At 34.1% G+C, this 15,187-nt stretch overlaps 1 protein-coding gene across 1 annotated transcript in view; it reads right to left on the reverse strand.

Moving 5' to 3' along the window:
• The window catches only part of LOC136043695 (probable methyltransferase-like protein 24), a 65,137-nt gene extending 50,713 nt beyond the window's left edge, over window positions 1-14,424 (reverse strand). Inside the window, exons 1-2 of the mRNA XM_065728587.1 lie at window positions 14,325-14,424; window positions 3,881-4,198 (exon numbers count right to left, since the gene is read on the reverse strand). Of these exons, the coding sequence (XP_065584659.1) occupies window positions 3,881-4,198; window positions 14,325-14,424 (418 nt within the window). The remainder of the gene's footprint in view (window positions 1-3,880; window positions 4,199-14,324) is intronic.
• Window positions 14,425-15,187: the final 763 nt, after the last annotated feature.

A 15,187-nucleotide genomic window follows, 5' to 3' on the forward strand; every position in this document is an offset into this window, starting at 1 on the left:
TTATTTATGATCTTTTGCTTCATTACTACTAGGTTGAATAAGAAAACTAAAGGTTTAAGGACTTTTAACAGCACTAGAGTATGATATATGATTTTCAAAGGAAGATAGAACCATTGTATATTAATTTCCAATTTTCTTGTAATTTCATTATATTTTGAAGATTATCGTTGTTGTTTCGTAGAAGTTTTGCATTTATTCTAAAAGCTGATGATATAAAATTTGAATTCACTCACAAATATCGAATGCAGGAATCCCTTCCTCCTGGGATTTTCTTTACCTTGGCAAGAATTCCTTTTATGGCACCGATTAGAGTACCAAAACTTGTTGCGTCTTCTGTGCTTAACAGCAAAAGGGTCTCATTAGCAGCTTGGTTATCGAAACATTTTTCCATTGTTAGATATAGAGTAAAACACTAGCAAAATCCTTTCATGGCAAGGGATATAGTTATTCATTCCAGACCCATAACACCAATCCACGTGGATCATACATAGTATTATCCTAACCGTGTATTTGTTCAAAATTCATAGGCTAGAAAAAGTCAAGGTTACGACATTCAAAAAATGACAAAGTGTCTGTATTTTCAACGATAAAGCAAAAATCTATTGAAAAAAGATAAAAGTTAAAGAAAAATATGCTGAAAGGAAACATAAAATAATGAAAAGCAAAAATTACAAAATATAACGGAAACGACCTAGTCAAAGAAAGACTAACTGGAGTCTCGTCTTTCAACTCTCCTGAGACAGAGTAGGAGGAAGATCCCTGAAAACCCATGTTAAAGACTATGGGGGAAGGATATCGTTGGAATAAAAAATTCGGGGTTATGACTTTTAATAAAAATGCTAACACGTCCGTATATCAAACAATAAAACATATAACTCTTGAAAAAGACAAAAAAAAACATTAAAAAAAAGCTGAAAATTTAAGAAAATACTAAAAGTTAGAATTTGAAAATGTAAGAAAAGGGGCATAATTGAATGAAAGACAAACAGTAGTCCTGTCTTTAAAATGTCCTGTAATGGAGTGAAAGGAAAGCCCTCTCCTCAAAAATCTCAGTGTAACAGACTGTAGGGAAGGGATCTCGTAGGACTATAAGACTTCAGGATATTACTTGAAGAAAACATTAACATCCCCGTAGATATCATAAAAACATAATCTCTTGAAAAAAATAAGGAAGAAAAAGCTGGAAATGAGCAGAAAATATTATACGGTTAGAATTACAAAGTGAAGTGGAAACAGCGTAATTTAAAAAAAAACTAAATCGAGTGCCTTTCTAAAACCACCCTTAAGTGGATAGGAAACAAGGCCTCTCTGGAAACTCCCGCGAAATATACTTTGGAGGAAGGATCTCACAGGACTATTAGGAAATAAAAAAAATTGAGACTTTAAAAAATTCCTACATTTCTGTATATTCCATGATAGAACATAAGAATCTTGAAAATAATCAAATATGAAGAATAGAGAAGCTAAAAACAAGAATTAAATTTAAGACGGTATAATTACTATATATGAGGGAAACGGCCCTAACAGGAGTTCTGTCCTTAGAACCCCCTCAAATGAAATGAAGGGAGGCCCTTTCTTCGAGAGTCCCATGAAATAAACTGTTGGTGAATAAACTCGCAAGACTAAAAAAATCAGGGCTGTGTTAAAAAAAGAGAAAAATATCAGGAATAAATATAAGCTGGAAATAAACATAAAATATTAAAAAGATTGATTTACAAAATATAAACGAAAAGGCCTATTTTAAAGAAAAACAAATAGGACTCCCTTCTTAAGACGCTACTTAAGTGCATTGGAATTAAGCCCCCCCCCAAAAAAAAAACTTGGTGAAATATATTGTTGGGCTAATAAGAAAACAAGCTGCTAATTATTTACAGAATTTTATGATAAATTAATAGATTGGTGGCCATTTATGTGTAAACTGTTTATGTTTTTTAACATGTTGAAAAAAATTTTGGCTCTCATTTGACAATTTTTAAAGTCAATAAATTAAAGAAAACTTTAATTATACTAAAAGAAAATAGATCGCGCAAAAGTTTAAAATAACGAGGCTTTTAGAGGCTCTATATAGCATACTTGAAAGTGAAAGTAAGGTTCCCCCCCAGTATACCCTTGTGAAATATGCTCTGAGAGAAGCAACTTTTAGGACAAGAATATTCAGGGTTTTGACTTTAAAAAAAATTTCAAAGTTTTCGTATATACCCCAGTAAAACACGAAGCTCTTGAAAATTATAATAAAATAAAGAATAAGAAAAGCTGAAAATAAACATAAGATATTAAAAAAATAGAATAAGAAAAATAATGGAAAAGGTCTAATTAAAAACATACGAAAAAGAGTTCTAAATTAAAACCCTCTTTAAATAGGGTGAAAGGAAGGCTTAAACCCCTGTGAAATAGACAGTGGGGAAAAGAGCTCGTAGGATTACAATATTTATAGTTGTGACATGCAAAAAATTCCGGTGTGTCCTAATATACCAAGATGAAACATAAAACTCTTAAAAGGATAAAAATTAAGGAAAAAGAAAGCTGAAAGCAGACATTAATTATTAGAAAGTTAGAATTACAAAATATATTGGAAACGACAAAAGTCAAAGCAAGTCTAACAGGATTCCCATCTTTAAACCCTTCAAAAATAGATTGTTAGTAAAACCCCTTTGAAAACTCTGATCAAATCGACTCTGGGGGAAGGATCTCCCACGACTAGAAAAGTCAGGGTTATGACTTACAAAAAAATGCAAACATGTCCGTATATCACATGATAAAACATAAAACTCTTGAAAAAAGGAAAAAGTAAGAAATGAAAAGCTGAAAATAAACATGAAATATTGAAAAGTGATAATTAATAGAGATATTGGAAATGGTCTAATACAGTAAAACACGAAAAGTATTCCTGTCTTAAAGCCTTCCTGAAATAGAGTGAAAGGAACGCCCCTCCGAAACCCCCTTGAAGAAGACAGTGGAGGAAGGATCTCGCAGGACTAGTAAAGTCAAGGTTACAAGTTTTAAAAAATATCAACATTTACGTGTATCAAATGATAAAGCACAAAATTTGTTAAAAAAGTTAATAAATTAGGAACCAAAAAGCTGAAGAATTTAAAATTCTAGGAAAATAGAATTAAAAATACAATGAAAAAGGCCTAATTCAAAGAAAGACGAAAAGCAGTTCCATATTAAAACCCCAAAATGGAGTGAAGGCAAGGCCTTCCAAAACCCCTGTGAAATCGACTGTGTAGGAAGAATCTCGCAAGACTAGTAAACTTAGGGTTATGACTTTCAAAAAATGTCAATGAATATGTAAATCCCATGATAGAGCATACAAATCTTGAAAAAGACAAAAAACTAACGAATAAGAAATACTAAAGATAAACAGAAAGTATTGAAAAGTTAGAGCTACTAAATATGTTGCAAAGGACCTAATTCAAAGAAAGACGAAAAGGACTCCCGTCTAAAAAGCCCTCTGAAACAAAGTGAGAGGGGGATAAAAACAATCCCTGTGAATAAGACTTTGGGAGAAGAATCTCGCAGAATTAGAAAATCAGGTTTTGACTTTCAAAAAATGCCAATGGGTCGGTATATCTCACGATAAAAAATAAAAGTCTTGAAAAAGATAAAAATAGCCAACATAAGGGCTGAAATTTAAAAAAAATGTATAAATTTTTACAGGTCAAAATTGTAATTGAACAATGAACCTGGATAGGGATTTTTCATTTAAAGAACTGTCTTTTGTTTTCAAGCCAATATACATTACGTCTCCAGAAATAATCGCTTGAAAGTTGGCTAGTGAAAGCTGATGATAAAATGAGTAGCTCTATAAATCGTAATTAGATTTTCTGTTAAAATCTAGCAACTTTATTTTTCCAAACCATGTATTAGAACTGCCTACCTATGGGACGAAAAAAAATGTTTAAGGAATGATGGTGAGCTGGTACAGCCATAGAAGGATCAAACGCAAGCACTTGACACCCATAGTCCTCTGCTCTTTCTTCAAAGGTCCAGTCGAAATTGATGCCAAATGAATAGATTAGGCACCCTTTCTTCAGTGGTCCAATATTCTTCTCCAAGCAGACTGTGTAATTTCCATGTAACCTGCTCTGTCCTCTCGGAATATTCTCTTCAATAAAATCTGCCCAAATGTAACTTCCTCCCCATGTGTCTAGTTCTTTGCATATTTCTAATGGATAATTTAGTTCATCAATGATTTAAATTACTACTAATTTCAAATCAAATTTATGCTGCTTAAAACACTTTCAGTAGCAAATTATAGATTCAATTGCAATATAATTGGTGAATAAAATTGCAATTAAATCGCTTGCAGTGTAATGTTCAAAGGCATTAAATATAACAGCATCAATCGTTCTGCAAATTAAAAAAATATTTAAAATTAAAATCAAACACTTCTTTCTAAAGAAATGTAAGGTATCAATAACTTTTATCAATAGTATTGGAGACACTAAAAATAGTGGTTTGGCAACATTGTAAACACAAAAGGAATTAGTTTCTTATGGTTTTACTATACATATAACTTTATGCAAGCTTGAAGTTATCCATCTAAATTTATCAGCCTAAAAAATTTCTCTGAATTTCAAAAAAAAACATCATCATAATCAGCACATAATAAAACACTATATACTATATACCTATATACAAAAATTTTTAATTCCGGATTTTAATAGAGGGGTACTTTGTGGCCGAATAAAAAGAAATAAAATAAAAAAAGTGAAGACTAGGTCGTTAAAAAAGGTGAATTTACAGAGGTTTAGTAAAGAATTGAGTACCAGTGATTTCCGCAAGATTATGGATATGAAAGATGACGCTTCTGGTGCATTTGATCGTACGATGGGGGGTCGTACAACCAATTTATGATAAGACTTGCCCAGTGAAATTCTTTATACCAAGTAAGCCTGTGCCCAGGAAGCCTTGGATAACTATTGAAATTCTTAAAGCGTCATATTTAAGAAATCAAGTGTATGTGGAATATTTAAACAGTGAATGTGCCAAGAAACTGGAACAATTCAAATAATACGCAATAAAGTAAACTCGATTAGAAGAAAAGCCAAAAAAGAATACTTTGCAAACCAATTGAGTTTAAATAAGGATAATACTACATGAATTTGGTAGGCTATTAATGACCTATTTGGAAAAAAAAAGAAGCTCACCCAATTCGCTACTGATTCAAGGAGAACTTGTTAATGATAAAATGAGTTTCACGAATAAATTTTCTGAGTTTTTCTGAGGTACTTGGTATTAACCAAGTGACATATAGCGATCGCAAATTCTGTCGGTTTGTCAGTCTTGTCTGTCCTGGTTTTGCTACTTTAGGCACTTCCAGATAAGCTAGGACGATGAAATTTGGCAGGCGTATCAGGGACCAACCCAGATTAAATCAGAGATATTCATTTTCCCGATTTGATCATCTGGGGGGAGTGAGGGGCCAGCTAATTCGGAAAAAAGAGAAAAAATGAAGTATTTTTAACTTACGAACAAGTGATGGGATCTTAATAAAATTTGATGTTTGGAAGGATATTGTCTCTCAGAGCTCTTCAGAGGGTTGTCTCTCAGAGCTCTCAGTTGGGGGGGGGGGGCTAAAATGTTGGAAAACGCTTAGAATGGAGGGATCGGGATGAAACCTAGTGGGGAAAATAAGCAGGGGTCCTAGATACGTGATTGACATAAACGGAACGGAGCTGCTCTGTTTGGGGGAGTTGGGGGGGGGGGGGGGTTAATTTTGAAAAATAGAAAAAATGAGGTATTTTTAACTTACGAAGGAGCGATCGAATCTTAATGAAATTTGAAGTTTGGAAGAATATTGTGTCTTAGAGCTCTTATTTTAAATCCCGACTGGATCTGGTGACATTGGGGGGAATTGAGGGGGAATCCTAAAATCTCGGAAAACACTTAGAGTTGAGGGATCGGGATGAAACTTGGTGGGAAAAATAGGCACCAGTCCTACACACGTGATTAACATAACTGAAACGGATCTGCTCTCTTTGGAGGCGTTGAGGGGGGGGGGTTATTATGAAAAATTAGAAAAATGAGGTATTTATAGGGAATCCTAAAATCTCGGAAAACGCTTAGAGTTGAGGGATCAGGATGAAACTTGATGGTACAAATAATCGTAAGTCTCAGATACGTGATTGAAATAACCTCAACGGATCCGCTCTCTTTGGGGGAGCTGGGGGAGAAGGGTTAATTCTGAAAAATTAAAAAATGAGGTATTTTTAACTAACGAAGAAGTGATCGGACCTTAATGAAATTTGATGCTTCGAAGTATATCGTGTCTCAGAGCTCTTATTTTAAATCCCGACCGGATTCGGTGAAGAGGAAGCTGGAAGGAGCGGAACCTAAAATCTTGGAAAACACTTAGAGTTGAGGGATCGGGATAAAACTTGGTGGGAAAAATAAGCACAAGTCCTAGATACGGGACTGACATAACAGAATGGATCTGATCTCTCTGGAGGAGCTGGGGGACGGGTCAATTCTAAAAAAATTGAAAAAATGAGGAATTTTTGACTTACGAAAGAGTGATCGTATTTTAATGAAATTTCATAGTTATAAGGACCTTGTAACTCAGGTCTGTTACTTTAAATCCCGACCGGATCCAGTGTCATTAGGGGGGGGAATCTTGAAAAACACTTAGAGCGGTGAGATCAGGATGAAACTTGGTGGAAAGAATAAGCAAAAGTCCAAGATAGGTGACTGACATAACCTGACCGAATCCGCTCTCTTTGGTGGAGTTGGGGGGGGGAGTAATTAGGAAAAAATAGAAAAAATGAGGTATTTGTATCTTACGAACGGGTGATCATATTTTAATGAAATTGTATATCTAGAAGGATTTTATGCTTTAGAACTCTCACTTTGAATCTCGTTGACATTGAAGGAAGTTGGAGGGGGAAGCCAGAATTCTTGGAAAACGTGAAAATCGAGGTATCTTACGAATGGGCCATCGGATCTTAATGGAACTTGATATATAGAATAATCGTATGTCTCAAATGCTCCATTTTCAATTCGAAATGGATCTGGGGATATAGAGGGTTGGAGCGGAAACAGAAATCTTGGGAGCCAGAAATCTTGGAAAACCCTTAGAGTGGAGAGATCGGGATGAAACCTGACGGGAAGAATAAGCAAAAATTATAGATATGAGACTGATATAATTGGTACGGATCCGTTCTCTTTGAAGGATCTGGGGGTTGTTAATTTGGAAAATTCAAAAAATTGAGGTACTTTTAACTTAAAAATGGGTGACCAGATCTTAATGAAATTTGATATTTAGAAGGCACTCGTGTCTCACAGCTCTTATTTCAAATTCCGACCAGATCTTTTGACACTAGGGGGAGTTGGAGGAGGAAACCGGAAATCTTGGAAAACGCTTATAAATGTCGTAGATACTTGATTAAAGTAACCGGACTGGATCCGATCTCCTTGGGGGAGTTATGTGGTGGGGTTCAGTGCTTTGGCGAGTTTGGTGCTTCTGGACGTGCTATGACGATGAAAATTGGTAAGTGTGTCAGGGAGCTGCACAAATTGACTTGATAAAACTCGAATCGGTTTTCCCCGATTCGACCATCTGGGGGGCTGAAGGAAGAGGAAAAATTAGAAAAATTGAGGTATTTTTTACTTCCGAGTGGGTGATCGGATCTTAATGAATTTTGATATTTAGAAGCATCTTTTGGCTCAGAGCTCATATTTTAAATCCCGACCGGAATTAAGCTTGTGATCTTCCTTTTAAGGAATCTATTGATTTTTAGAATTTTGCTAGAGCTCATACTATATCAGCTTTTGGCTCTTCTGACCTCGTCACAAGTGCCATATGAGCTCTTAGCTCTTGTTTTTCAGGTGTTGGGCAAAATGAACAGGCACAAGGGTTAGTTAACTTTAATAATAATTTATTGGAATGTGAATTTGTGGATGATAGAGGAATTGTAATTGAAATTGAATTTCAGCCTTGAACTGGAGATGAATTTCTAAAGGTTGTGAAAAAAACCAAATCGAATTCCACAGGGACAGATGGCATTAATCTGAAAACTTTCAAGTCAAAGATGTGTTACTTAATACCATGTCTAGTTCATCTAATCAATCTTTCCCTCCCAACCGCTTCATTCCCTGATGCACTTAAAAAAGCGAAAGAAATCCCCCTTCACAAAGCTGGTTCTATGCTAGAAATTGAAAATTGTAGACCCACATCAATTCTACCCTTGTTTTCTTAGATATTTGAAAAAAATGTTCATAAAAGGCTTTAAGACCACCTTATGAAAACCAGAATGTTTAGTGAAAACTAGTTCGGCTTTAGAAAAGATCACTCAAAGTCGGAGGTCATAAATTCCCTTGATAATATTGTAAATAAATGCATTAAACATGGTGAAATCCTTTTGACTATTTTTATCAATTTTAGAAAGTCATTTGATACAGTGGATTTTAATATTCTACTCAGACGTATACAATCCCTTGGAGTTTTTGGAAATTTTTTGAAGTGGTTTGATAATTTTCTATGTGGTAGATCTATTCAACTTGTATTAAACGAAGTGTTATCTTCTCCTTTTCAAATGATATGTAGTGTACATCAAGGGTCTGTTTTGGGACCACTTCCATACTTTGTGTATGATGATTCAATGCGTTTCTACTTACCTGAGTGTTCTAATACGACTTTTGCAGATGATACTGTTTTAACTGTGTCTTGTTGATCTTTTGATGATTTGTTGTTGAAAGTAAATAGGGTTTTCTATTTACTTTGTCAGTGAAGTTTGAGCCTTTTGTCAGTGAAGGTTAATAAGACTAATTTTATGATTTATAGTAGAGTAGGGTAAGCCTCCATGTGTTGATAAAGAGGTATTTTTAACGGTAGCTGTTTGTCACAGTTGGCATGAAGTGCGTTATTTGAGATTCTAGCATGATTGGAATCTATCTTGTAAAAACCATAGTGATCTTTTTGCAGCTAAAGTTGCTAGACGTTTGGGAGTTTTACGTCAATTAAAGCATGTTTTGCCATTATCAGTTCTTTTATTATTGTATCACTTTGTTGCTGCGCCTTATATTTCTTATGGCTGTGTCCTTTGGTCTAGTGATTTCTATGCAAATTGCAAAAGAGTGCAGATCCTACAAAACAAAACAGTACGTCTTCTTGGTGATTATGCAGAAAATGTGAATGATACCGCGTCATGTCTTAATAAATTGCAAGTGCTTAACATTGGTCAGATTCGAGATTATCAAGCTGCTGTTTTTGCGTATCGATGTTGAAGTAATGTATGTCCTCCAGTTTTAACCAATTTTTTCGAGTAGAATCGTTCACTCTACAGGTACGAGACTAGAGAGGCGTATAATTTTATTGTTCAGTATCGAGACAAAACACGTGCAGCTTTCGGAATTATGTATTTAGCTCTGGCTATTTGGAATTATATACCAGCTGTTATTAGGGAGGCTGAACACATTGGGTCATTCAAAGTAAAATTTAAAAAAAACATTTATTGGGAGTAGGAGATAATTTCTTGTATCATTGTTAGTCTTTATTTATGTATGTTTAGCATAAAAAGTAATTGAGTGAAAGTGTTTTTGTCCTTCTTTATTTTTCTTTTTTTAAATAAATAGGTTCAGATACAGAGGATTGTAGCCGTCCAACATCAGGCTGTTTTGAGCCTACCCCGGGCGGTTGTGTTTATTTATTGTTTTGTAATTAGTAGTCAATAAAGCAAGTAAAGCAAAAAAACTATAGTGGATGCGTGTTTTTTAAAGTCTGTTATTTTTTTCATATGAAAGATTAGGTCAACCCAATGGTATTAAAAAACTAAAAGAATTCCTTTTTGAACTGAAAGTCGAATGCTAGTGCACTTCTTAAGTAGACAAAATATTTTTCACAACATTATGATATTTTCTAGAAATATTTGACGTAAAATGACAATTTTGCCACAAAGAGGGGCTAAATTTCCATAAAGGAAATATTCTGAGAAAGCCAATCAATTTAAATTATTAAAAACTATATGTGCTTAGATATCTTTTTTTCAGAGGTAGCAATGTCGCAACGTGGCTTATTTTTTCATAAAGTAACGCTTAGTCAATTCAACATAAATGTTCAATATAGAGATTTAGTATTAAGCTTCTTCTAACTAAGTTGATTCATTTTGGGGATGATATGAAAAAAACAGTTGTGTATAAGTGTGTCCTTGTCATTGCAATGACGACCGGTGGATCATTTTTTATGCGGGGTGATTTGCTCTAAGCCTTACAAAGTCCGTTTTGCGTTCGATTTCTATCCTAGAGCCTTCAGATAAAAAAAAGAAAATATTTTGGGGAGTAGTGGAAGAATGTAAAATCTAATTTCCTTACAGAGGGGGCGATTAAAGTGTCTTAAATAGGCCACAACACTGTTTGCAATACGATACAAATACGACTTAGAATCAATAGGGAAATCTTTCCATGACAGTGAAATTCAAGTCAGAGAATATTTCGATCCTATGTCCATGGGCCGTCTTCCGAAAAACACCTATATGTTTCTATGTTTTGTTTGTTTTTCTAATGTTGTTCTGAACACGGCCCTTCGACATTGGTCCAACATATTAAGAGAATTCCCCTGTCTTGAGAAAAATTTCTCTATTGTTCCTAAGTTGTGTTTGTTTGATAGGGAAAGGCAGTAAAGTTTTATCACTATTCAAGTTTGCAATAGGCCTCATCAGCATAAGAGTTGACATTATAATCCTTAGGCCACCAAAACCCAAATACGTGAAACATTATTTTGGGGTATGCTCCCCACCCAAACGCAAAAAAGAGCAAAAAACAAAAAAAGGTTATAATAATCACATCTAAAATTTAAATCTAAGTCCCTTGGACAAGAAAATCCAATATTGAAAAAAAGATTAGAGTGATATTGGCCCTAACCGTGTAACGGAGAGTGACAAAGAGCCTGAAAAATCTCAAATTAATTTTGTGTTTCAGGAAAGTTTATATGGAAATTCTGATATAAAACCAAACGAGAAGGACTCCCACCTTACAACTACTGATAGTGGTGCTCAAATTCGCTAAGCTTTTTTTCGATGGAGGGGGGGGTCAAATAATTTGGTTAAACGTTTAAATACTTATTTCCCCCTGAAAACATGTGTGTTTAAATTGACTGGCGGTTGTTTCTAGCCTGACAGTACCAAAAAATTATGAAATAGTTTGCTTTGAGTTCAATAATAACTTTGAAATTGTTTTCTATTCCAGTGATTTCCTTTTTTACGAGGTCCATGACAAATGTTATCTGTGGCTTAATTATCTTAGTGTTTGAACCCAAGGTATATCATTTCTGAAAGATTGGGCCCATACTTCCGGCCTTTAGGTTTGACTATCTTTTAATATTCAATATCTTTATTTGATTCAAATTGAGATCAAATTATTTCTAGGACTATCCCTCTGTTGTGCTAGATCTTACACAGTCTATAAATTAATCCACATCAGTAAGTTTAAAGTCCTTTAAGTTCCAAATGTTTCCTGCACTAAAGGCTTATAAGATAAAGCCATCATGAGTTCTAATGAAAACCGGATAATAGAAGAAACAGACTTAGAAAAAGCTCAAAAAGAAAAAATAAGGACACAAGAAAATACAAGATCCAGAATTAGTACTTTTGAAAAGTAATATAGACATAGCATTATATTTGAAACCAGTAATTTCAACATCTGTTCATACAAATGGCAACTCCTATTTAGTTATAAACATACCTGAACGATATTAACTCATGGATTAAAGCCCTTAAATAAATTCAACAAGAGTTTAGAAAAAACGATACCACCTTTTAAATCAAGCCGTTGGCTCTACAGTGGTAAGGTTGATGACCCCCATACCTTCTCAAGACTAGAACATGATTTGCGCTTGACTGAAAAAAAAATCACAAATGACCGTGGATTGTCTGGTTAATTGACATATACTGATATTTATTCCTTAAGGCTTTGATAATTTTTTATTTGTTTAAGTATGAAAAGTGAAAACATTTCAAAGATATTTTCAGTAAGACGTAAATTGTGCTCTAGTCTTCAGATTAGGGATGGGGTTATCAGCTCTACAAATGCTAATATATGCAGGTTCATAGTTTTATTCGGCTGTATATTGTAATTTCTGTTCGTTTCGATTTTCATTTATTTATTGATATTGGTTTGTAGTAGTTTTACACTTGGAAAATTGTTTGAATTTATTTTTGCTTGGGGCTTAATGGAGCTCTTTACTTTTCTTTGAAAGATTTGTTTTGTTGAGTTTTTACCTTTAAATTAATTTCTGTTCGTTTTTTTTTACATAATCTTTTTCATGGAAAATAATATATTTCACATGTTTTCATTTTTTTTATAAGAATAAATAGTATTGGTTGCCATTTTTGTATCGTAGAAACTTTTTCAACAATTTGTAATCCTAATATAAAAAGTATTTTTTTTATTTCATTTTATGATTCTGAAGTTGGCTTAAAAAATAAAACTATATATAATTCCAAAAAGATTCTGTCTATGCTCTTTTTCAGCCTGGATATACTTACACTCGTTTTGTTTATTTGTATTGTAAAATCAGAAGTATTAATAGTCGTATCCCCAAAGGTTTCAACGTAATACCCCCAGTCGTTCTTGATATTGCTGATATGTCTTATTGGCAGCCATAACTACAATGCCTTTTTATTGATTTTAAAACAACATTTAGTTTTGAAACATAATGGGCCAGTTGCATAATCATGGAGGGTTGAAATGCCTAATATCCCTAAAGACAAAGTTGCTAGACCATTCTAGTATACTGAATAAGATGGTTGTCTCATAATTTTGACTGGATGCGTTAGGAAAATGAATGTACTTGAGAGAAAGGCTGCTTGCCCCCCCCCCTATATCTTGTTAATCTTAAAAAGAGTACCAGAACTTTTAATTTTGAATTAAATTAGATCCTTTAAAAGTTTCAATTATATTTCTAGCCATTATAGAGTTTTGCTGCCTATGATATTGTTTATATGACTTATAAAACCAGCACCATATAGTTTTAATCCTCTAATTCCTAAACGTTTCCTAAGAGTTTCATCTTAATATCTTTAGCTCTATTGTAGTCGTAGTATTTAAAGTATACATTTAGTGCCTTCTGGCTAGTTCAAAAACCCCAAAACTTACCCTTAAGGATCTAATCAAATAAATAAGTTGTGCTTTATATTTTGCTTTGTCACCTTTTCGAAAGTCCTTATACTCATAGTTTTTTTCATTTAGTTCAACTCCCGCCTAAATATTCCTTAAAAGCTAACCCTTATCTTACGCATTAACAGTATTTGTAGCAGTCTTAGTGGCAGTATGCGCATAGCTATTTTGGTTTCTTCAACATCCCCTTCTACACGCGCTGAAAGTTTAAGATTTAATACATACCATCATCCATACCTAAAGCATCTCTGATGTGTTTGCTTGACAGCCTGTGTGGGCATAGTGTGTTTCGATTTTGTTCCATACAGAATCTATATATTCTAAATTTTTCACAGTAATTTTCTTAATTTTAATAGCAGTAGTAGTAGTAGAATCTGTAGAATTAATTGTAGTGGCCTAAGCTTTAGTGGCAGTAGTAGTAATAAAAGTAGTACTAATAGTAACACTAGCAGTAGTATGAGTAGAAAATAGTGGCATTAGGATGCGAATATTTTTTTTGGAATAGTTCAACATCCGTTAAAACGAGCCATGTTTCTTTCAACTTCACACACCAAACGGTTCCTAAGATATTTGCTTTTACATCCTTTTCACAACCTGCATACAGAGGGATATTCTGATTTAGTTCACCTTCCCGTCTAAAAATGTCTTGAGAATTTCAATTTCCTGCTCTTAGGCATAGTTGTAATAGTATTCACAGAAGTTGTATTGATATTATTAGTATTAGTATTTCATAGCGGTTTATTACTATTTGCACTAGTATAAACCTATTGCTGTTTGGTCAGTTGATCATCCCTCTCATCAAGTCCTGGAAGTTTAAACTTAATACAATTATCCAGTGCAATGAAATTGCTGATATGCCCTTTTTTAAACCAGTAAGTGAATATACTTCTTGAAATTTTCATCTTAATACTCTTAGCCTCGCAAGTAGTTGCAATTGAAGTAGTAGTGGTAGTATTAAATATATCAGTACCAATTTTATTAGCAGTATTGTGGACATATTGCCTCTTGGTGAGATTATCTTCCCCTTTCAGCATTCTATAAAAGTTTCAACTTAATACCCAAATCAATTCTTGAGATACACTATTTTAACAATGTGCATACACATAGAGCCTTTTGATTTAGGTCAAATTGATTTATGTCAATACTTTAAATGTATTAGTTTGGTAGTAGTGGTGGTAGTTTTAGTTGCATGGATAGCATGCAAATATTACCTGTTCTATCACCTTCCATTTCATTTTCTGAATTTTCCAAATTAATATACTCAGTTATTTCTGTGTTATGCTTTTTTGACAATCCGTATACACATAACATGTTTTGATTTAGTTCAAAACTCCCCTCAAAAGTCTCTATGAGGCTCATCTGAGTACCCTTAATCTTCTTTGAAAGTAATGCTTAAACATGCATGCCATTCTCAATAACATATGCTATGTTTAAATAATGAACAAATTTCCTAAATTACATCCCTTGTGCTTAGAAATGTGGGGAGGTGAACATCCCTATAACTGGACCTTTCAACAATGGTGAAAATAAGAGCTCTTTCAAAATTTCGATAACATATGTTCTAGTGAGTGATAGGCTAGGGGGGGGGGGAGCTAACCTCCCTCCATTCACTTTTGACCTTTAAAAAGGGCACTAAAACTTTCAACTTCCAATCAAATGAACTCCATTTGATCCAAAGCTTATGCAACTACCCGCTCCATAAGAATCTTATATACCCTAGGCGTAACTTACAACCCCTGCCCATAGACTCTAGGGGATTGTGTCTCCCCTAAAGACATCATTATTATAATTTTTGACTATTTGAACAAAACAACTATTTCACGATTGCGGTTTAATATGTTTTGGGAAAAGATAATGCCACCGAGGGGGCCTAGCTGCTCTTCATCCTAGCCCTGCTAGGCTACGCTAGGCTAGCCCTGCCCTTCATACCTAGCTGCTAGCATGAGCGTGAGAGGGGGCCAAGGTGCCCTCCAATTTTTACAAATGTTTTTTACAAAGGTTTTTCACAAATGTTTTTTACACTGAATTTGGAATCAACTGTTCTAGTAAGAAAAGAGTGGTATTAATAAGAGAG

The sequence above is a fragment of the Artemia franciscana genome, unplaced genomic scaffold, assembly GCF_032884065.1.
Source record: "Artemia franciscana unplaced genomic scaffold, ASM3288406v1 Scaffold_843, whole genome shotgun sequence".
Lineage (NCBI taxonomy): Eukaryota > Metazoa > Arthropoda > Branchiopoda > Anostraca > Artemiidae > Artemia > Artemia franciscana.